The 24,615-nt window shown below is 38.7% G+C and overlaps 2 protein-coding genes across 3 annotated transcripts in view; one reads left to right on the forward strand and one right to left on the reverse strand.

Moving 5' to 3' along the window:
- The window catches only part of PPM1H (protein phosphatase, Mg2+/Mn2+ dependent 1H), a 1,465,797-nt gene that overhangs the window by 903,239 nt on the left and 537,943 nt on the right, over nt 1-24,615 (reverse strand). The gene's annotated exons all lie outside the window — the stretch shown is intronic.
- Nucleotides 4,597-24,615, forward strand: part of RXYLT1 (ribitol xylosyltransferase 1) — a 31,820-nt gene continuing 11,801 nt past the window's right edge. Inside the window, exons 1-3 of one of the 2 annotated variants that reach the window (XM_050748425.1) lie at nt 4,597-4,920; nt 6,126-6,281; nt 10,098-10,200. In XM_050748425.1, the coding sequence (XP_050604382.1) occupies nt 4,749-4,920; nt 6,126-6,281; nt 10,098-10,200 (431 nt within the window). In that variant the 5' untranslated portion in view covers nt 4,597-4,748. Of the gene's footprint in view, nt 4,921-6,125; nt 6,282-9,388; nt 9,634-10,097; nt 10,201-18,382; nt 18,519-24,615 lie in introns of those variants that run through there. The other variant, XM_050748426.1, reaches the window with a different exon arrangement.

The raw sequence follows: 24,615 nt of genomic DNA on the forward strand, positions 1-24,615 counted from the left end.
AGATATTCAACCTCATTATTAACCAGGGAAATGAAAATTACAACAATAAAAGTCCATTGCAGCCATCATATTGGTAAAAATTTTAAAGGCTGATCTAACAAAATGTTTACTACTTGGTCATTAAATGTCACATACTCTCCTATAATCTCTACTGGATCACATAAAAAAATCTAAATAGCAAAGAGTAAAAATACTGCACTTTCAGGATGCAGAGGTAAATTAATCAGCTTCTATGATTTCATTATTAAGAAGAAATGATAAAATGTTAAACCAACTGTCCAATTAAGAAAGTTTCCAACAGGAAAACAGAAAAAACAAAATAATGAAAAAATAATGCACAATCTAGTAATTGCCACATAGACAGACAAAATTGATAAATCCAAAGATAGTTGGAAGGAGAGGGGAAAACCAATAATAAAATCATAAAATCAGTTATAAAATCTGAAAATTTCAATACAAAAAAGAAAAGCTCAAAAGAATAAAATTAGAAATGAAAGAAGGGATATATCTGAATATTTTTTAATCCTAATGAGGTAAATTGGTTTCTTAGAAAATAAAAATTGCCGAAACAGACTTAAGAAGTATTAATATTACAAGCAAGAATAAACCAAACGAGTGTTATTAAAGAACTATCTCCAAAAATAGTTCTAGGGCCAATGAATATTACTGAAAAGTGCAGGCAGACTTTCACAGACTTAATATTTTCCATGCTATATAAACTGTTTAAGGACTGAAATGCTATCCAACCCATTTGAGACAGCTAGCAATAATCCTGATATAAGATAAACATAGCAGAGTTTATAAAGATAAATCTCAGATTATTGAAGGTGCATTATTAATCAGATGTGTCTATTCTGTTGGAAAAGAATAAATCTATCTGTGTGAGTTAATAGAAATATGAATGCATGAAGTTGATGGATTCACAGGAATATGTATAAGCCATCAAAGCCTTGTAATGAAAAGTCAAAATTAGGAGACAGAATACATCAAATATTTACATTCTTGCAGCCATAAAAAATGAAGTGAGCAAAAAGCACAGAAAGACTTCACTAAATGAGACTGAAAGAGGTTGAAAGGGCAATAACAAATGCTGGAGAAGATGTGGAGAAAAGGGAACCCTTGTACACTGTTGGTGGAGATGTAAATTAGTACAACCACTATGGAGAACAGTTCGGAGGTTCCTCAAAAAATTAAAAATAGAGCTACCACGATAGTCAGCAATCCCACTCCTAGGTATATACTCAAAAGAAAGGAAAATATTGAAGAGCTATCTGCACTCCCATGTTTATTGCAACACTATTCACAATAGCCAAGATTTGGAAGCAACCTAAATGTTCATCAACAGATGAATGGATAAAGAAAATGTGGTACATATGCACCACAGAGTGCTATTCCGCCCTAAAAAAGAATAAGAACTTGCATTTTGCAACAACATGGATGAAAATGAAGGTCATTATGTTAAGTAAAGTAAGCCAAGTACAGAAAGACCAACTTTGCATGTTCTCACTTATTTGTGGGAGCTGCAAATTAAAGCAACTGAGGCCAGGCACATTGGCACAGGCCTGTAATCCCAGCACTTTGAAAGGCCAAGGCAAGCTGATCAGTTGAGCTCAGCATCTCGAGACCCACCTGGGCAACATAATGAGAGCGTGTCTCTACTTTAAAATAATAAATAAACAAAACAATTGAACTCATGGAGATAGAAAGTAGAAGGATGGCTACCAGAGACTGTGAAAAGTAGTGTGGGCAGGTGGGGCAGGGGAGTGGGGATGGTTAATGCATACAAAAAATAGTAGGAAAGAATGAATAAGACCTAGTTTTTGCTAGCACAACAGGGTGACTACAGTGAAAAAAATTTAATTGTACATTTTAAAATAACTAAAAGAGTATAATTGCATTGTTTGTAATACAAAGGATGAATGTTTCAGTGGATGTATGCTCTATTTACTCTGATGCGATCATTACACATTGCATGCCTGTGTCAAAATAATCTCATGTAACCCATAAATATATACTCACAAATTTTTTTTTTTAATTTTTAAGAGGTTGAAACACATTTATATCACTCCTGGGGCCTTTCAGTAGCCTCCTACCCCAAGTTGATGATAATATCATTAGAAAACCAGCATATGCAAATGAAGTCAGTGGTAAATGAGAGATGGAGTCACATGGGTTCAAACTGTCTTGAATCACTCTCTGAGGCTATCACCATGGTGGTACCCACTCATAAGGGCTTTTAGTAGAGCAGAGTCCATAGACAACTATCACACTAGTTAAGGCTGGTGGATCACATGGAATGCATAAACAAAACTGGTGATGAAATTTTACACCAATGATGAAACTGTGCATAGGGTTCAGAGGGTGTGGGGAAACGGAAATAGGCGAGGGAAAGATTTACAGAAGAAGTGATGTTTGCACAGACTCTGTTTCTGCTCATCTGCTTCAATTTCACCTCAAGGTTGTTCTGTCTTTAACCTTCACCCTAGTTTTGTTTGGTTGGTTATCAGTATTTTGTTTAATTGATTGTTTAAAGAAGGCATTATAATTTGCTTACTATTTCCCAATGCCAATATATTTCTGTAGAGTTTTATTGCTTATTTTTTGAGCACTGCACTCACATGAAAAAGAAAAATGTATCTTCTTAGGACTGATTCTTACAAATTTGAGATAGGTAGTTTATAACTTACATGGTCAAGCCCTGCTAGAAATATCTTACAAAGTGTTTGACACAGAAGCTTGGCCAAGCTGTGAAAAATCTCTCAAAGTAGTTAACACACTTCTTGAGTATTACTGGAGACTTGATAAACTAAGAAGAGAATTCTGACCAGGTATCACAAGAAATTTGGATTGGAGACTTCTAAGAATAAGCGTGTATTATTATGGCTATTTTCTCAATATCGTGTTGATTAATAGTTCTTCCCTTTGCAGACAGAGTAGAAAATATCACCAAGTAAAGATTTTAGCCCTGCTTTAGTTTAATTCATCTCATATTCCTTTATTTCTATCCTTCCTCCCACATCTTTCCTTCTCAGGTCTGGTTCCCTATATGCGGAGCTTCAACCCCCAGAGGATATTTAACCTTGTCTCCCCCTCCACACTGCTGCATTCCCCACCACGTCTCTTTCCCTCTCTTTCCATCCACCTGAAGAGATGAGAGCATATACAGAAAGTAGCTCCCAGCTGTAGCTCAATCATTAAACACCAAGAGAAAGGAAAATGAACTCTGCCAGACTTAGATCAATTAGAAGATTCCTTTGTAACCTAAATACATTTTTTAAAGTTTATAATCAAATTATGCAGTCATTTGCAGTTTGGGGTAAAACAACACCTTCATTTTCATGGCCCTCTCCCTTATTCAGGATGACATCAGCCGCATATTAGTTTTACCTTGTATGCATTTCTCAATAGTAAAACTATTAGTCAGTAGCATCTGCATGTACATGGATACAGTGGGTGTTTTTTAGTAATTATAAGGTAATTACTTCCTATCCTTAAATAATTGTCATTTCCACAACAAAATAGGATAACCAACAATACAGTGTACATAAAACAACTGCCATCTCTCTAAGACACCAGAATAGCCTGTTAATCAAGGAAAGCTAAATTTTCTAAATCTACTGCAGTAAGGGAGGCCACACTTTGACAGAAGCTTGGCAGTCTCAGAAGGAGAAGGTTTGGGGTGATATTTATAGGACTTAGGGAGTCCGAGCAAAAATGGTTTAAAACAGGTCTTTGGAGGCAGGGAACTGTTTGGGGGATTGGGTAAAGTGTTTGACCTAATTGTTTAGAGTCGATGCTAGATTGACCAACTTTTACTGATTTCCTAGGACTTTCCCAATTTTAGCACTAAAAATCCTCCAACTGGAGAATCTTTACAGTCCTGGGCAAACTGGGACCACTGGTCACCCTAATTAGCGGACACACCGTCGCAAGACTGCGGGATAATTTGAGCAGTAGTACCAGATGCAACCGACAGAACATTGTAGCCTATATTTCCAAGGCTGGACAAAAGGTTTATTGAAGCATTCACATTTACAGCCTCTATTTGACAAAATACTGTATGCCTATGTGCGTTCAACTCACATCATAATAATAAAATTGAACTTTAAAAATATTTTTACTGCAGTAAGGTATATAAAACACGAATTCGACATTTTAACTATTTCTATGCATACAAGTGAGTAGTATTAATTGCATTCACAATGTTGAGCGACCATCATCAATTTTTTTAAAGGACGTTTATATCCACTCATCCATCAATGTAGTAGGCACTGTCCCAGGCGCTAGGGATTCCATGTAGAGCAAAAAACATCACGGTCCATGCCTTCACATGGCCTTCATGGACCACCACGGGTGCTCTTTTTCCCCCGAGTCTTTATGTACTTGGGAAAAGTGGCAGGGTTGAAAGGTGTAATGGGTACACGGCAGAGGTCAGAGAGGCTCCCACCCAGCCCGGCGTCTGGAAGCACTTGGGGTAGTGGCCGCTCCTGGACCCCCTATTCCGGGGTCGGCGGTGGGCAGGCAGGCCCTGGGCCCGGTGGAGGAGGCGGGACTGGAGGGGGCGGGGCCTGTGCGGGAGGCGGGAGGTGGGCGTGCCCGGGGCGGGGCTGTACCGGGCGCTGGGCGGAAGAGCCTTTGATGGGGACGGCCTGGAAAGTGCCTGGGCCTGCGCTGGACGCCTCCCGGGCCCCGGCTTCTGTTTCCGCCGGCTCCATGGCGGTGGCTTCCTGACTGGAAGCCCGAGTGGGATGCGGCTGACGCGGAAGCGGCTCTGCTCATTTCTCATCGCCCTGTACTGCCTATTCTCCCTCTACGCTGCCTACCACGTCTTCTTCGGGCGCCGCCGACAGGCGCCGGCGGGGTCCCCGCGGGGCCTCAGGAAGGGGGCGGTGGCCCCCGCGCGGGAGAGACGCGGCCGAGGTAGGACTGGGGCAGCAGCTTCCCTCCGGCTCTGCGCGCCTGGCTAGGGGCTGCTGAGCGGCAGGGGCCGGGTTCCCGCACCCCGCTCTCAAGTCCGGGGTTACCCGCGGGGCCTGAGACGCGCTTTGCCTCTTACAGCCCCTCGAGCTAGCCCTTGGCTCGGGATTGGAGACTGGCCCTTAATTCTTACCCAGATCTCACACGCTGTCCCCGCTCCCCATCCCAGAGGTTGACAGGCGCGAACGCCTTTCAAACACGTGTTAAAATGCAAGACGTCGTCTCAAATGCCAGAGATTTGCGGGAGTGCTCCTTGAAGGCCTCAAAATCGCCGCAAGGTCTAAGACATCCGTTTCCATATTGAAACAAAGCCCTCTAGGCCGGTCGCGGTGGCTCAAGCCTGTAATCCCAGCACTTTGGGAGGCCGAGGCGGGCGGATCACAAGGTCAGCAGATCGAGACCATCCTGGCTAACACCGTGAAACCCCGCCTCTACTAAAAAAATACAAAAACTAGCCGGGCGAGGTGGCGGGCGCCTGTAGTCCCAGCTACTTGGGAGGCTGAGGCAGGAGAATGGCGTGAACCCGGGGAGCGGAGCTTGCAGTGAGCCGGGATCGCGCCACTGCACTCCAGCCTGGGGCACAGAGCAAGACTCCGTCTCAAAAACAAAAAAAAAACCAAAGCCCTCTAATCCTGCAGTGACCGTAAGGCAGGCTTTACCTCCAAATTCTGGTCCCCTGTCCGGTGTTTTAATTTATGTTAAGATCAGACTCAGCTTTTTCTCTCCCTTTATTCAGAATTTTGCACGATAGTATCTAAGACTGGTGAACACTACACTCTGAAGTCAGTTTTTTGTGCATAGGTTACCTGTATACAATAGATAAAAAGAATTGCAGAAGTTAAACCTGTAACTTATTACATATTATCCTGTTATTTTTAAAGGTTTTGTTTTGGGGAAGAGAATTTTCCTGTTTCAAGTTAGCATTTTATTTCTAAGACCTTTCAGAGTAAAAAAAGTTCAGTTAAAAAAATTGCCGATAGTTTCTTTTTTGTTATCATTGTGTATAACCAGTTTAAATTCAGTTGCTCTATCTCTCAAAAATTAAAGTTAGGATGAAATTAGAACTAACACTTAATTTAAATGATTTGAATTTACCTACAGCTGCAATAACACCTAACTGGTAAACACTGTTACTCTTTTTAAAACAGAACAGTTCACTTTGGAAAGTGAAGAATGGAATCCTTGGGAAGGAGATGAAAAAAATGAGCAACAATACAGATTTAAAACTAGCCTTCAAGTATTAAATAAATCCACGAAAGGAAAAACAGACCTCAGTGTACAAATCTGGGGCAAAGCTGCCATTGGTAAGTTAATATGTAGAAGGAAGACATGTAAAAAGCATTGTAAAATGTACTTTATTGATATGAAATTCATTTTAATATAATTTATTTCATAACTTGTTAATTAAGGCATCATGATATATTTTTTCACTTTTTGTCAGTAATTCCTTTCTCCTTCCAATTAGACAACATCTGTTTGTAAATGTACACACATACATGTTCCACTGTTGGTCTTTAGCAGAGCACAGCTTCATTTATCGATACATTGAATAGGCTGTATAGTGTCATTAGATTGCAAAACATATGTCAACTGAATTTTCATGAATCTGTGTATTTTTTGGACACTTGATACACAAATATAAGATGTGGCCCCTGGCCTTGAGGGCCAAACACATTTGGGAAACACTGAAGAGTACAAAGTTAAGGTTCTTCATTGCAGGCCTTTCTCAAGAGCCTTTAATATGACAGTGTTCATTGTATCAGCAAAGGAATATATTATAGTATGTAGTTGATTAAACTTGATTGCACACAGGCGTTTTTGCTGTGAATATCATGAGAGTGTAGTGTTCTAAGATATATATTATGCTCAATTAGAGAATGGGGCTGTGAGGGTTCAAACAGTCACAAAGAATTTAGTGACTTACCACTTTATTTGGCCTTTGAACATGAGCTGGGTTTGTGTACAATAAGGGATATGGATAGAAAGTACCAGATGAGAGGAAAATGTACAGAGGATAGTCCTCTGCTCATGGTATTTCATAAATTCGTTCATACTTACATACAAGTATACATCCTGGAAGATTACTACCAGTCTCTAAATTTCAAGTACCTGAAACCAGGTCTTCAGTCATCAAGTTCTGACCATTATTTTTTAAATAAAGTCCCTAATACTGATTTCTTCTTTTAAATCCCAGATTTTCATTTCCAGACTTCTGTCTTTTCAATCTGATAAGTGCAAAGTGGCCAAGTGAATTTCATCAAATGCTACCTTTTTTTTTTTTTTTTTTTTTTTTTATCACCTCTGCTGGCAGGAAAAATGCTACTTTCATCAGCCTATTCTCTAGGCACAGTTATGAAATACCGTTATAGACATTCCCATTCAAAAAGGGAAAAAAATTGAAGTGAAAAAGTGTCACTGGTCCAAGCAATTTTGAAATCTAAATTTCATCTGAATGGTCAGCTCCATTTGATTATATTGCAGGCCTAGGAATAATCTATGACTTGTACAGCTTTGCCCTCTGGCATTTCAGCCATACTCTTGAAGTCATCTTTTCCTTTTTCATAAAAAGTAGCACAAGTTTGCAGCTTAGTAACTTTATCAGCCTGTTGACAGCTGGTAAAATTTTCAGAACCCATCAGCCTTCTTTCATTGTGACCTCTTTCTGTCTTTTTTAGTCCAAGCTGGCAGTGTTTCTGCTCATATAACATTCTGAAGAACCTTGTGGGCCTCCTGTGTATGTCACAGGATTCCCTCCATTAGATGGGAAGCTCCTCTGCAGATCTTTTCTGAGTAATCCCATCTCCATTTCTGGCTTCTGCTGAGATAGCTGAGGAGACCTGTAAGTCACATGTGTAATCTCTTCAAAGAGCCTTTTGTGTAAATGAATATTCAGATCTTCTGTTCCTTCTGAGACACTAGCAAAAGGTTGTGCAGCCACATCCTTGGTCATCTTTCTGGAACACCCTTTGCAGACAGTAAATCTAATTTTTCACCTCTTTTGCAATCTTAATGGTCTGAGAATTTCCCAAATCATCAAATTCTGGTTCCCTTTTGCTTAACAGTTTTTCCTTCTATCTCTTTCTTCTTATATTTCATTAATCACCAAGAAGAAACCAGTCCACACCTTCCACTTTGCTTGGAACCCTCCAGCTAATTATTGAAGTTTATCACAAGTTCTGCTTTCCACGTAACTGCAGGATACAATCCAACTAAGCTTTTTACTGTTATGTAACAAGGATCCTCATCCTTCCAGTTTCTAATAACACATTCCTGATTTTATTCTGAGCTCTCACCAACAATTTATTTAATATACATATTCTAGGAGTGATGTCTTATGCCTGTAATCGAGCGCTTTGGGAGGCTGAGGCAGGTGGATCACTTGAGGCCAGGAGTTCAAGACCAGCCTGGCCATCATGGTGAAACCCCATCTCTACCAAAAATACAAAAATTAGCCAGACATTGTGGCACATGCCTGTAATCCCAGCTACTCAGGAGGCTGAGGCAGGAGAATTGCTTGAACCCGGGAGGTGGAGGTTGCGGTGAGCCAAGATCATGCCACCTTATTCCAGCCTGGGCTACAGAGTGAGACTCTGTCTCTAAATAAATAAATAAATAAATAATTTTTAAAAATTGCATATTCTTACCAACAATCTGCTTATGATGATTTAGATATCCTCTAAGACAATACAGGTTTTCTCTACTCTGCCTCACTTTGAGTCTTCACTAGCTGAGTCATTAACATCCATATTTCTGTCTGCAGGTTATTCAAGGCAATCTAATCTAGGCTTTTTAAAATCATGTCCTCACAATTCTCTCAGCCTTTACCCAGTACCCAATTTCAGAGCCACTTCCACATTTTTAAGTATTTGTTACAGTAGCACCCCATTTCCAGGTACCATAATCTTAACTGTATAATCCATAGCATCCTATTGCAACCGTAACAAATTACCACAAATTTACTATCTTACTTTTCTGAAGGCAGAACTCTAAAATGTGTGGGGGCTGTGTTACTTTTGGAGGCTCTAGAGGAGAACCTGTTTCCTTACCGTTGAGAGTTTCTAGGGGCTACCCGCATTCCTTCATTTATGGCCCCACATCACTCTGACCTCTGCTTCCATCTTTATATATCCCTTGCCTCACTCTGACCCTCCTGCCTCCCTTGTGTGAGGACTCTTGAGATTACATAGGGCCCACCTAGATAATCTATAATAATCTCTTCACCTCAGCATCCTTAACTCAATTGTATTTTTAAAGTGTGTTTTGCCATGTAAGGTAACATATTCCTAGATTCTAGAGATTAGAATATGGACATCTTTGCTGGTGGGGCAGGGAGACATTATTCAACCCATCACATTTGGAAAGCTTTATCTAATTGTCCATGTTTTAAACATGGTGGCTTGGGTTTCCTTTAGTACCAGGGTACAATGAGAATGAAACAAAAACCTCTTTGAGTGTAACCAAAACAGGGTGCCCAGAAGTGGTGTATGGTCTCCATAGTACTTCATTGAGTAACACTGCTCTTCTCTACTCTCAGAGCTTTCATTCAGGTGAAATCATGGTAAAACATCAGGGGCTGCCATAAGGAGAAAAGATGCAGTGGCATTTGTCTGTGAAGGGGATCATGCATTCAGGGATATGTGTTCAAGTGAGGAGGAGGTAATGTCCCCTTGACATATTGAATGTATTAATATATGTAAATACATGAGCACCTCTGGCTCCATTTGGCACAAAATGGCAACTCCCCCTAATTTGTTATAAAAATAGTTCTAACCACATAGTATAGTTTACTTTGTAATATAATACATTTCATTTCAGAATAAGACAGGTGTAAAGATCTATATAAATTAGGGGTTTCTCAAATCTAGAGTAGGAGAGGTCTTTAATATTAACTCACATTTTGCCACATTTTACACACTGACAGCTTCTGAGCTCTGTCTCTCATTAGCTGCCATGTTGATTTGGAGCTGTTGCTTGGTAGCACTGCCTGCCAGCGGCCCTAAGGGGAGGCATTCTGGTTTTACAGTCAAATGAGTAAAAGAATAGAACATAAACTTGTCTCATGCACCAGAGTAGATGAGACAGTAAATTGTTTTGATTTTGTTTTTGTTGTTAATTACCAGGCTTGTATCTCTGGGAGCACATTTTTGAAGGCTTACTTGATCCCAGCGATGTGACTGCTCAATGGAGAGAAGGAAAGTCAATCGTAGGAAGAACACAATACAGGTATTAGTTGTATTAGTTTGTGCAACATTAACCTTTGGTGTTTTGCTCTACAATATTTTATGTGAATACTAAAAGAAAAATAATAGGAAAATATATTTGTAAAAATATTTCTATTTCAACTTGTAAAGAACAGAGAAGTAAATCTCATGAATATGTATTCATAATTAAGCTTACTTGGACCTTATGAAATTGTATATTACAGAATACTCCTTTTTTGGAATCATATGTCTGTTTTATTTTTATCTAATTATATGGAAAAGTTCATACTCCACATCTTACAGCATTTGAATGGTGACAGCCATTTTAAAACATTTTGTATCTTGGAGGAATAATATGTAAACCTAAAAGTATTTTCATTTTTCTCTTTCATATAATAGTCATGTTCACTTTCTTAAATATTTAGATATCAAAGCTCTTGCTCTCACTTTTTTAGATTTTTGTTTATTAAAACAAATTTGATGAGTTCTATCAGGATTTATTTTTTATTTTAGATTATTTATTTTTTATTTTAGATTTAATAAAACCAATGTATTGCTTAGACTTTTTTGGCCTTTTTATATAACTCTTATCTATGACTGCATATTTTCTGAGTGTTTTTAAGTATATTAGGATTGTTTTATTTAGGGAAACTATAATTTTATCATATGAAATGCTATTTTATTAGATTTTGCTTTCTTATTGAAATTAAAAATAAAAAATTATTTTTAAATGCTTATTTTATATAACAGTTGTATTATTAGGGGGAAAATGTGAACTAAAGATTCTGCTTTCTATTGGAATTTCATTCTTTTCTACAGAAATCAGGAAAGGAAAAGCTGCATCAATTTTGTTCTAATTTTTACTACAGCTTTAATTCTTTATATACACTTGGAAAGCAATTTTATTGCATGTATCTTTTCAAAGTTATCCTTAACAAGTAAACAGGTTTTTAAAATTATCGTTGGTAATGATTATTTTTCCTTTCATCTTCATGCTTCTGTTGATCTAATCCCATTCAAGAGCTTAAGTATAGACCTAAACTTACAATGGTTGGATTTGGGTGTTTGAAAGTAAATGTGTATTATGTGTATAAATCTAATATTTTGGTATTTGAAAAGTAAATGTGTGTTATATTAGTCTAATCCATAATATATAACATTTTCAGAAAAGTTATTAAAAAATTCATGAAGACGTTAGCATCTTTAAGGTTAAAATTATACATTGTTGCTATAATAATAGTGACAGATTTGAGCAAATAACATTAACTCCCAAAAGAAAGCCAAATGTATCCTTTACTTCTGAAATATTTGAGGTAGATTTTATAGGCATACTTTAGAGCTGTTGGGTGTTCAGTTCCACAGCACTGCAGTAAAGCAAATATTGCATTAAATCAAGTCATATGAATTTTTTGATTATCCAGTGCATATGAAAGTTTTGTTTACACTGTACTGTAGTCTGTTAAGTGTGTAATAGTATTATGCCTAAAAAAAAAAAAGTACCTTAAGTGAAAAATACTTTATTGCTAAAAAATGCTAACAGTTATCTGAACCATCAGCAAGTCATCATCTTTTTGCTGGTGGAGGGTCTTGCCTCGATGTTGATGTATCAGGGTGTTGATGACTAATCAGGGTGGTGGTTGCTGAAGGTTGGGGTGGCCGTGGCAATTTCTTAAAATACGACAACAATGAAGTTTGCCACATCCGTTGACTCTTCATTCACAAAAGTTTTCTCTGTAGCACATGATGCTATTTGGTGGCATTTTTACCCATAGAACTTCTTTCAAAATTGGAGTCAATCCTAGGCCGGACACAGTGGCTCATGCCTGTAATCCCAGTACTTTGGGAGGCTGAGGTGGGTGGATCACTTGAGGTCAGGAGTTCGAGACCAGCCTGGCTATCATCGTGAAACCCCATCTCTACTAAAAATACAAAAATTGGCCGGGAGTGGCAGCACACACCTGTAATCCCAGCTACTTGGGAGGCTGAGGCAAAAGTATCCTTGAACCTGGGAGTTAGAGGGTGCAGTGAGGTAAGATCATGCCACTGCACTCCAACCCCAGGCGACAGAATGAGACTCTGTCTCAAAAAAAAAAAAGTTAAAATTGGAGTCAGTCCTCTCAAACCCTGCTGCTGCTTTATCAACTACATTTTTTGAATATTCTGAATCCTTTATTGTCACTTCACCAGTGTTCACCATATTGTATCCTCACCGGAAGTAGATTCCATCTCAGGAAACCACTTTCTTTGCTCATTCATAAAAAGCAGCTCCTCATGTGTTGAAGTTTTATCATGAGATTGCAACAATTCAGTCACACCTTCAGGTTCCACTTCTAATTCTACTTTTTTTGCCATTTCTGCCACATCTGCAGTGACTTCCTCCCCTTAAATCTTGAACCCCTCAAAGTCATCCATGAGGGTTTAAATCAGCTTCTTCCAAACTCCTTGTAATGTTGGTGTTTTGACCTCGTCCCATGAATCATGAATGTTCATGGTATCCAGAATAATGAATCATTTCCAGAAGGTTTTCATTTACTTTGCCCGGATCCATCAGAGGAACCACTGTCTGTGGCAGCTATAGCCTTATGAAAGTATTTCTTTTGTTGTTGTTATTGTTGTTGTTGTTTTGAGACAGAATCTCGTTCTGTCACCCAGGCTGGAGGGCAGTGTCGTAATAGCTTGCTGCAACCTCCGCCTCCCAGGTTCAAGTGATTCTCATGCTTCAACATCCCAAGTAGCTGGGACTATGGGCACACACCACCACACCCAGCTAATTTTTGTATTTTTAGTAGAGATGGGGTTTTACCATGTTGGCCAGGCTGGTCTTGGACTCCTGTCTCCAAGTGATCCACCTGCTTCAGCTTCCCAAAGTGCTAGGATTACAGGCGTGAGCCATTGTGTCTGGCCAGAAAGTATTTCTTAAATAAGACCTGAAAGTCAAAATTACTCCTTGATCCATGGGCTGCAGAATGGATATTTTGTTAGCAGGTATGAGGGCATGAATCTGTCCGTCTCCATCAGATCTCTTGGGTGACCAGGTGCATTGTCAATGAGCAGTAATATTTTGAAAGGAATCCTTTTTTCTGAGCAGTACTTCTCAATAGTAAGCTTAAAATATTCAGTAAACCATGGTGTGAACAGATGTTGCTGTCATCTAGGCTTTGTTCCATTTATAGGGCACAGGCAGAGTAGATTTAGGATAGTTCTTAAAGGTCCTAGGATTTTCAGAATAATAAATGAGCACTGGCTTCAACTTTAAGCCACCAGCTACATTTAGCCCCTAATAAGAGAATCAGCCTGTCTTTTGAAGCTTTGAAGCCAGGCATTGACTTCTCTCTAACTATGAAAGTCCTGGATGCCATCTTCTGCTGATATAAAGCTGTTTCATCTGCATTGAAAATCTGTTGTCTAGTGTAGCCACCTTCAGCAATGAAGATCTTAGCTAGATCTTCTGGATAACTTGCTGCAGCTTCTACATTAGCACTTGCTGCTTCACCTTACATTTGTATGTTATGGAGATGGCTTCTTTCCTTAAACGTCATGAATCAACCTCTGGTAATGTCAGACTTTTCTCCTGCAGCTTCCTCACCTTTCTCAACCTTCATAGAATTGAAAAGAGTGGAGGCCTTGCTCTGGATTAGGCTTTGGCTTTAGGGAATGTTATGGCTGGTTTGATCCTATATCCAGACTATTAAACATTTCTCCATATGAGCAGTAAGACTATATCACCTTCACATCATTCATGTTGTTCACTGGAGTAGCACTTCTCATTTCCTTCAATAACTTTTCCTTTGCATTCCCACCTTGGCTGTTTGGCACAAGAGGCCTAGCTTTCAGCTTGCTTTAGCTTTTGACATGCCTTCCTCACTAAGCTTAATTATTTCTAGCTTTTGGTTGCAAGCTTCTCCAACCCACTTTATTTTATTGTTGTTGTTGTTCTGTTTTGTTTTGTCTTAGGCTTTTAGCAGCCTGAAGCCATGGCTTTTAGTTTCTGTCTTTAGTAATAAGCAGAAAAGAGGGATAAGGAAGGGGCTTTACTGACCCAACCAGAAACAGAAACTATGAATCCATGCCTATATTCTCTCCCTCGGACACTCCTGAAAGTGAGAGACTTGCGACTGTTCCTTTCACCTAGAGGGTATTACAGGGTTATTAATTATAGGGAACACTTAGAGGGTATTATAGGGTTATTAATTGGCCTAATAGTGTTGTGTCTCAGGGAATAGGGAGGCCCAAGGAGATGGAGAGAAACGGGGGAATACTGGTTGGTGGAGCAGTTAGACCACACACACAGCATTTATCTATTAAGTTTGCCATCAGATCTTGTGAGACTTATTCACTATCATGAGAACAGTACAAGAAAGACCTGCCCCCATGATTCAGTTACTTCCCACTGGGCACCTCCCACAACATGTGGGAATTGTGGGCACTACAATTCCAGATGAGATTTGGGTGGGGACACAGCCAAACCATATCTCATAGTGAGCACATGCTGTTGGAAAATGGTACCAATAGAATTGCTTGACTGGGGATCACCACAAACTTGCAATTTGTAAAAAAACTTTATTTGCAAAGTACAATAAAGTGAAGCACAATAAAATAAGGTGTGCTGGTATTACGGCCAAAGAGTAATACCGTTTCCTCTTAGGATTTAAGAGAATTATATTCAAGAAAGGCCTCCATTGTATGAGGTATTTTTAAACAGCTTATTAAAGTGTTAGGTTCGTGAAAAATAGCGTACATAATTTATCCAAAATTAATAAGCTTTTATGCATTCTTGAGTTGAATCAGCTACATGGGTACTAACTTGTTTCCACACATTCACCATCCTTATTTGACCAAAAGTGAATCAGAAGTAATGGCTCACCTTGAAGATATTGGAAGAATTTCTAAGTACTGTTAAGATACTTGTTGAGGCCAGGCGCGGTGGCTCAAGCCTGTAATCCCAGCACTTTGGGAGGCCGAGACGGGCGGATCACGAGGTCAGGAGATCGAGACTATCCTGGCTAACACGGTGAAACCCCGTCTCTACTAAAAAATACAAAAAACTAGCCGGGCGAGGTGGCGGGCGCCTGTAGTCCCAGCTACTCGGGAGGCTGAGGCAGGAGAATGGCGTGAACCCGGGAGGCGGAGCTTGCAGTGAGCTGAGATCCGGCCACTGCACTCCAGCCTGGGCGACAGAGCGAGACTCCGTCTCAAAAAAAAAAAAAAAAAAAAAAAAAAGATACTTGTTGAAAATAAGTGTAAATATATTTTGTTTAAATAAACAAATGAGCTTATATCATTTAATTGTAGCCTCGAGACAATTCTAAGACAGAAGTAGAAAGGATATCATCAGTGTTGCAGGGCTCATCAGGCTCAGGAATGCTGATTTTCATCAACACATAGGCCCAAAGAATGAATTCCAGCATACCAAATAAATTATATAGAATGGAGAGCGAGCTGTCAGTCAGGCCATGTGTTTGTATTGGTTTGACTGACACATTCTTTCAATATAGGCAGGCTACAAGTGATAACCAATTATTTGAGGGTTGATTCCACATGGAACCATAATATGGGATTTAATTATATGTAGTGCTTTTAACTCTATTTCAGAAAGAAAGACAGAAGTATGACTCCTTGTTCACCACTGAATCAGTAACATCATCCATAGGCTGTGCTCAGAATATTAATACATGAATACATACAGGGCAAACTGAACTTCTGGATGAGCCTGATGAAGCCCCGTCACTTCTGGGCAGCGTCGCATGTGACTCAGTTATTGAGAGCACAGACTCTGGAGCCAGACTATCTTAGTTCAAATTCTTTTATTTTTTTGAGACAGAGTCTTGCTCTGTCACCCAGGCTGGAGTGCAGTGACACAGTCTCGGCTCACTGCAGCCTCCACCTCCCGGGTTCAAGCGATTCTCCTGCCTCAGCCTCCCAAATAGCTGGGATTACAGGCGCCCATCACCGCTCCCAGCTAACTGACCTCATGATCCGCCTGACTCAGCCTCCAAAACTGCTGGGATTACAGGTGTGAGCCACTGCACCTGGCCTAGTTCAAATTCTTCTTCTGTCACTTTGCTGTCTGACCTTGGGCAAGTTTCTTAACCTCTCTGTTTCAGTTTCCTCACGTTTAAGGCAAATAATAGTTTATATTTCACAGGATTATTCCAAAGATTAAATGTGTTAATAAATTACAGGGCTTACAATAGTATCTAATACGTAATAATCACTATAGAAATCTTGTTGCTATTTTCTTATTTTTAGTGTTACTTAACTAAGTACTGCAACATCTTCCTACAAGCAGTTCTCCTTTTTCTGTTTCCAGTACTGTCTCTTATCCCTCCATCATGTACCTGCCCACAAATGCCTTATTGATACATTCTTTATATTAATATGGTTCAATTCAGTTTTAAGCTAGCCTGAGACTCATTCTGTCTCTTAAAGGAACTTTGCCTACCACTACTCATAACCATCATATGTTGATTTATAGTTTAATCTCATAGGACAATTTTATTTTTAATTTCTTAGGAGGAACCTTACTTCTACTCAGCGTGGCTTTTGCTCATCCCCCAAAGACTGCCTTCAGAATCCTATCATTTCTCTGTATAGTCATTACCACAAGCTATATAAATGTCTACCCCTTTGGTAAAACAAAAGGTAGATCATAAATTATTAATTGTTACCAAGATTCGATTATAACATCTTCAATGAGCATCTGCTGCTTATGAAAGAGTTGAACTTATTTCCAAAGATCATGATAGAATAAAACATGTCGGATGGCATTTTTAGAATTTCCAGACATTACTTTTGTAAGAAGTTAGCTCACTATGAATGAAAGCATTTATAGATAACATTAATGGTTAATGACGTGACATTTATTTAGGTCAAATGCTGGAGCATAAATCAGTGCAGATCCCAAATAAAATTTTCATTGGTAAACAAAGACAAAACAGTTTTTCAAAATGCCACATTTATTCTTTTAATGTTAAAATATCCTTTAAAAAATAGTAGTGAGAGTGATGGCCAATGCTTATAAAGAGCTTACTATGCGCCAAACAGTTCTATACACTTAATAACTTAATTTGTTTAATCCTTACCACAACCCAATGAAGTATCATTGTTTACATTTTGCAAGTTAGGAAACTAAGACACAAAGAGGTTAAATAACTTCCCCACAGCCACAAACTAATAATTATAACAAATAACATCTAACATTTACCTAGCTCTTACTATGTTTGAGACTCTATTATTCAGTGCTCACAAGGATCCATGAGGCGGGTACTGTGCTTACCTCGTTTGAGCACTGAAAGGCTAAGTACCTGGCCTGAGGTTACATACTTCTAATTAGTGGGTAAAGCCAAAAGTCAAGCACTACACTCTTGACTAAGGGACTATTCTGAGTAAGAGGCAGTTGGGATTTTTATTTTTAATGTCTTAAAAAGTTGATGATTCTGTATTGGTCCCTAAAGATCATTTTCAGTTTTTTGTAGTAAGTGGAATCTTGAAATCTAAGAACTGATGAACTAAGCAGTGTCCTAGAGTAGCAACTCTGAGTTCACACTTTATCCAGTGTAATATTTAGAAACCTTGTTTTAAAAATGCACTATTTTGATACATTTTTGGTTTGACAGAAGACAGCTGCTGAAACTCTTTCTCTCTCATCACTCCTGTTCAGCCAAAGTCTCACCCAAACCCATGTAGTCAAGATAAAGAAATGAGAAATTGCCAGCTCTTGGCTCTTATGCCTCTTCAAAGATTAATGAGCATTCAGGCTGCTTAGAAGGCATCCAGCTGTGGGTGAGATTGGCTTCCAGCCTGGCAGAGTAAAACTGAGGCCCACAGTCATGTCCCAGCTCTGCTGCTGGCGTGCTATGAGATTTCCCAGCCTTCTGGGGTCTTATTGTCTTATTTTAAAATGGAAAGAATCCTGAGTCAACAGCAACACTGAAGTAGTTGCTGTGTTCCAGGGGCTTTTACAGATATTAGCTCAGTGAATTTTAATCCTCACAACCACCCTGTGCAGCTGGTGGTATTACTCCCATTTTGCAAATGAAAACCTTGATGTTCTGAGAGAGTAAATGACTAGTAAACAGTAAAGATGGGATTGAGCCATGGTCCTTCCTTTAACATGATAGATTAATCCGCATCATCTAGAAGTCACCTCCAATATTAAATATACTCGATTCTATAATTTCATGTTGAATTATTTTCTTTTTAAGAGATGGGGGTCTTGCTATGTTGCCCAGACTGGAGTGCAGTGACTATTCACAGACAAGATCATAGCATACTACAGCCTCGAACTCCTGGGCTCAAGAGATCCTCCTGCCCCAGCCTTCTGAGTAGCTGGGAATATAGGTATGCAACACTGGCCTGGCATCATGCTGAATTCTTAAATGGAGTCATTTTTAGAAATTCTTATCAATGCTTTGGGTCTAGAATTCTTTTCCTAATCTGCTACAACTCAGTTATAACCTCATCTTGACTTTTAAATGTTTTTAGATTTTAATATCCTCTTTATAGTAATTTAATTATAATTTTGCTATAATCCCTGTTAACTGTGATTTAACTTTTGCACATCTAATGTGCCCAATTGATTATCTTTCAATGTTTTTAATTTTTTAACTGTGTGACTTTTCAGGGTTATGTTTACTACTTAGTGAATTTTAGGCACAGGGTGCACAGTGCATGTATATACTTGAAGGGTTCTCTGATGCTTTTGCTTACACAAACTAAATTAATAGCCCCCTTTTGCTATACTCATAATTATGAAAAAAAGAGTGAAGTGTTGCAATAAAAGCATACCTGATGTGTGAAATTATAATAGAAGCAAATAAAAAAGAAAACCTTTTCTCCCCTAAATCTAATATATAATATTTCTACAATAGACATTCATCTCTTGGTGATACATTTAAGAGATTTTATATACTTGGGAAACTAAAATTGCCTTTAGCTACAGGTAAGCTGCCTAAATAGTAGTAGAAATGGAGAGAAGTGGGGTGGAAAACAAATATTTACGACCAAAAGGAATAACAACTTAGCTGTCTTTGAAAAGATAAATTTGATTCACATGGGATAGTATTATATTATTTTCTCTTCAGAACACAATTTGTCATAGAATGGATCATAAATAGTCTGAATGAACACTGAATAATTTTTTTAGATTATCGCCCTCACCTAAAAAGAACTTTGGGATAGATAAAAATTAGAACATCAAGTAAACAACTTCTTACAATACTGAAGCCTACTTAATAAGAGAATTGCCATTGCTTGAATCAGTCATCGGCTGATGACTCATCTCTTAAATTAGGCCTCAACTACAGAGCAAAGAGATCCTTGCTTGGAGGGTTATGTATGATATAAGAGAAAGGAGGTCGCCATCAGTGAAAGGTCTTTCTTGTAGCCTTTAAGTGATAACTTTTCATGTTACTGGTACACTCCTGTAGGATTTTCTGGGTCCAGCTAAATCCACCTAGCATGAATTCCAAAATGCCACATCATAAGGTAGACTATTCACAGTTGGAGGTCTAGCCCTTACTCCCATTTCCTCTCTCTATTGATGTGTAGCTGCTGTAGGACACTCAGATCTCTATTATAGTCCACTCTGCTCTGTTCATTACCCAAGGAAATGGTTTCTCCACAGTTCTTGTTCTCAGTTTCTTACTAAGTTGTCAGTCATATTGCTTAAAACTTTGACCACCAAAATATCATTGCTCCCTAGCTTGGGAAAATGTATTTATACTGGCATTAAATGTATAATTCTTCAAAATTAAAATATTAAATAAATTGAGAGATCAAAGTATCCATTAATTCATTTTCTACTAAATAATTGTTGAGCACCTCCTAATGTTTAATTTCCCCTTTCCTCCTTCCTAGTCTATGGAAATGGGCATTAGTATCTCCTTGCAAACTCAGACAAACTAATAGCTGAAGGGGATAGTGGATTTATTTATAAAGTTATTAATTTATGTACTGCTTGGAGCAACATAAGTAATATCTTATTCCTAAAGGGCCTTTCAACTGGGCATGGTGGCTCACTCCCATAATCCCAGCACTGTGGGAGGCCAAGGCAGGAGGATCACTTGAGCCTAGGAGTTTGAGGTCAGCCTGGGCAACATAGTGAAACCCCATGTTTTTTCATTTAAAAAAAAAATTAAGAATAAAACAGAGGGCCTTTCCATAGTTTTCACTGTAGTAGAATAAATAAATATCTGATTTGTCAGCAAAATATGTGAAAGCAAGATCTTATGATAACCTCACCTAGGAAGTAAAAAATACTTGTATTTTGGTATGTTAATGTATGGGTGACAGAACAAGCTGCAGAGGCGGCTAAAAATTTATTTTTAAAATATCAAAATATAGACTGGGCGTGGTAGCTCCCGCCTGTAATCCCAGCACTTTGGGAGGCCAAAGCAGGCAGATATTTGAGCTCAGGAGTTTGAGACCGGCCTAGGCAACATGGCGAAACTGTATCTCTACAAGAAATACAAAAATTAGCGCCTGTTGTCCCAGCTACTTGTGGGGCTGAGGTGGGAGAATAGCTTGAGCCTGGGAGGTCAAGGCTGCAAGTGAGCTGTGATCACGTGACTGCTTTCCAGCCTGGGGGACAGACCCTGTGCCAAAAAATCAAAAAGAAGAAGGGCCAGGCATAGTGGCTCACACCTGGAATCCCAGCAGTTTGGGAGGCTGAGATAGGAGGATTGCTTGAGCCCAGGAGTTCAAGACCAGCCTAGGAAACATGGTGAAACCCTGTCTCTACAAAAAACACAAAAACTTTGTGTGTGGCAGCACAAACTTGTAGTCCCAGCTACTAGGGAAGATCACTTGAGCCTGCGAGGTCAAGGCTGCAGTGAGCCTAGATTGCACCACTGCACTCCAGCCTGGGTGACAGCGAGACCCTGTCTCAAAAAAAAAAAAAAAACTATTAAAATATAAAAGTTAGGCTATTTCTATGTTTATAACACCTTTCCTTAATGAGAGCTGAATTTACAGGCTGTGTCATTCAAAATGTATAATAATTGAACCCAATGTTAAATATAACGCCAGACTCATTTCTCCTCTATTTGAGCATTTATCTATATGAAATTTAATCTACAGCCATTTAAACTGCTAATATTTAAATATACCCAAATTATTTCCTATAAAATTATAGGAAATTGTTGTTTTTTAATGTTTTAATTTTTTTAACTTATTTTTGAAATAATTTTAGATTTAACAAAAATATTGCAAAAATGGTACCAAAAAAAATCCGTTATACCTTTCATCCAGATTCCTCAAATGCTAACATCTTACATAATTACAGTATAATTATTTTTTTCAGGAAAACAACATTGATACAAAACTATTATCTAATTTACACATACTCACATTCCCACTGCTGTCTCTTTTCTGGCCCAGTTTCCAATCCAGAGTCACATGGTGTGCTTGGTTTCTCGTATCTCCTTGGCTTCAGCCAGTCTGTGATAGTTTCTCAGTCTTTGTTGACCTTGTGACTTATGAAGAGTACTGCCCATTTATTTTGTAAAATGTCCTTTAGTTTGGGTTTGTCTGATGTTTCCTCACAATTCAATTCAGGTTATTTATTTTGGTTCCGAATACCTCAGAAACAACATCGTGTCATCCTCGGTGTGTCATATTTGTTCCCATTACTGATTATGTTAACTTTGATCACTTGGCTAAGGTGCAGTCTGCCTGGTTTGTTCACTCTAAAGTTACTGTTTTTTCCATTGTCATTTTTACTAGGAGATTCTCTGGGACTATGTAAATAACCTGTTTTTCAATATGATTACAAGGTCCCAGAGTATCTCCCTTTCACCCGCAAATTTTAGCATCCACATAAATACCCAAAGACAAATAATGAAACAAATGCCATTCATTGAATCAGTCATCAGCTGATTATTCATCTCTTAAATTAGGCCTCATCTTCAGGGCAAGGAGTAAAATGTTTAGTAGTCTTAAACGTTTTGATTTCAAGAAACAAAATAAAAGGAGCACATAATTTGAATATATGAATTATTTTGGAACAAAGAATTAAATTGTTTGTTATATGCAAATAAATACATAAAAAACAACCAAGAAAACCTCATAAAAATCCCCAGAATTACGGGATAAAAATTTAAAAATAAAGTGCAATCCCAGTAAGACTTTAGTGTTGACCATTCATTAGAAAAAAAGCCTACTGCAATAGTCTTGTCAATAAAAAAAGAAGAAATTGATAAAATAAAAAAGCCAACTATTAGAAGAGTTTAGGGCCGGGTGCGGTGGCTGGCCAGGCACAGTGACTCATGCCTGTAATCCCAGCAATTTGGGAGGCTGAGACAGGCAGATCACCTGAGGTCTGGAGTTTGAGACCAGCCTGGCCAACATGGTGAAACCCTGTCTCTATTAAAAATACAAAAATTATCCAAGTGTGGTGGCACACACCTGTAGTCCTAGCTACTTGGCAGATGAGACAGGAGAACTGCTTAAACACAGAAGGCAGGGGTTGCAGTGAGCGGAGATTACACCATTGCACTCCAGCCTAGGTGACAAGAGTGAAATGCTGTCTCAAAAAAAAAAAAAAAAAAAGGCGTTTAGGAGGCAAAAAATTTTTTAAAAAGTAAGTAACAGGCCAAGTGTGGTGGCTCACTCCTGTAATCCCAGAACTTTGGGAGGCTGAGGTGGGCGGATCGCCTGAGGTCAGGAGTTCGAGACCAGCCTGGCCAACATAGTGAAAACCTGTCTCTATTAAAAACATAGACAAAAAAAAATTAACTGAGTGTGGTGGTGCACGCTTGTAATCCCAGCTACTTGGGAGGCTAAGGCAAGCTAGAACCTGGGAGGCGGAGGTTGCAGTGAGCTGAGATCGCACCATTGCACTCCAGCCTGGGAAACAAGAGCAAAACTCCATCTCAAAAAAAAAAAAAAAAAAAAAAAAGAATGAATCAATATAGTCATCCCTTGGTGTATGTGGGGGATTGAGATTCGGGGGCAGTATGCCAAAATCTGCACATAATCAAGTTCTGCAGCATAGGAACAGTTGGTCCTACCTTTTAGTAAGGTTTTGCGTCCTGCTAATACTGTATTTTCCGTCAATTTGGTTGAAAAAAAAATCAGTGTATAAGTGGACCTGTGCATTCCAAACCTGTGTTAAGGGTCACCTGTATATTGGATTCCAAAAATATATTGTTTCCACAATCAGCATTAAACTCAATATTTGAATGATTTCTCTGGACTTTCTAAGTATTGAAAAGTACTTATTAGGAGGAAAGTTTTTAACTACATCAGTAGCAAAAGAGAGAATACTAAAAATTATAAGTTCTAATTATTAAATATATGTCAAGACATCGAGAAAAGCAAATCACTGTTTTAAAATTCTGGATATGAGTTCTTAATATATATTTATTCTTCAGTTAATTGAATTTTATGATTGATGCTTGACTAATAACCTTAGGAATGAAAGTGTAGCATTCATCATGTGTAAGTGTACTATAATATCTCATACATAAGCCTCACTTTGCAAAATAAATGTATAGTAAGAAAGTTATTAAATTGGATTTTTGTAACTTGATTTATATTTTCAATGCAGTAAGAGAACTTAGGTAAATTGGTAGAGTAAATAACTTTCTTAAAGAAAATTACTGCTTATGCATTCAGTATTTACTGAGTGCCTACTGTTTAGTTCATAGTAGGCTCTGAAGAATTTCATAAGGAATAAAATGCCTTCTCCTAACCTCAAGAAGTTCACAGACTAGTGGTTGAGACAAACACATAAATTATATTTTCTTTTTCTTCTTCTTTTTTGAGACAGTCTTGCTCTGTCATCCAGACTGGAGTGCAGTGACACGATCTTGGCTCACTGCAACCTCCACCTCCTAGGTTCAAGCAATTCTCCTGCCTCAGCCTCCCAAGTAGCTGGGATTACAGGGACCTGCCACCATGCCCAGCTAATTTTTGTATTTTTAGTAGAGACGAGGTTTTACCATGTTGGCCAGGCTGGTCTCGAACTCCTGACCTCAGGTGATCCACTCGCCTCAGCCTCCCAAAGTGCTGGGATTACAGGCATGAGCCACTGTGCCCAGCCTTATAAATTATTTTCATACCATATAGAAAGCATAATGATAAGAATATGCATACTCTATCTACCGTGTTTGTTGTTATGGAAATACAGAAGAAAAGCAATGAACTCAATCTGAGTAGAGTTAGGGGTGTGGAGCCTATCAACAAAGGTTTCCTAAGGGAGGTGATAGCTGAGCAGTCTTTAAAATGAGTAGAAGTTAGCAAGGCAGAAAAAAGATTATATTCCCAGCAGAGGTGACATTAGAGGCTCGTAACTGATCAACTTTGGTTTGTGCATGGAATTGCAAACCAATTAGTATTCCTAGAGCATGAAGAAGAGGTAGGGTAGCTGAGATTGGGAGGATTGAGCAAGGGCCAGATCATGGTGGGCCTTGTATGTACCACATTAAGGCTCTTG

This window comes from Macaca thibetana, chromosome 11 (assembly GCF_024542745.1).
Source record: "Macaca thibetana thibetana isolate TM-01 chromosome 11, ASM2454274v1, whole genome shotgun sequence".
Taxonomy (NCBI): domain Eukaryota; kingdom Metazoa; phylum Chordata; class Mammalia; order Primates; family Cercopithecidae; genus Macaca; species Macaca thibetana.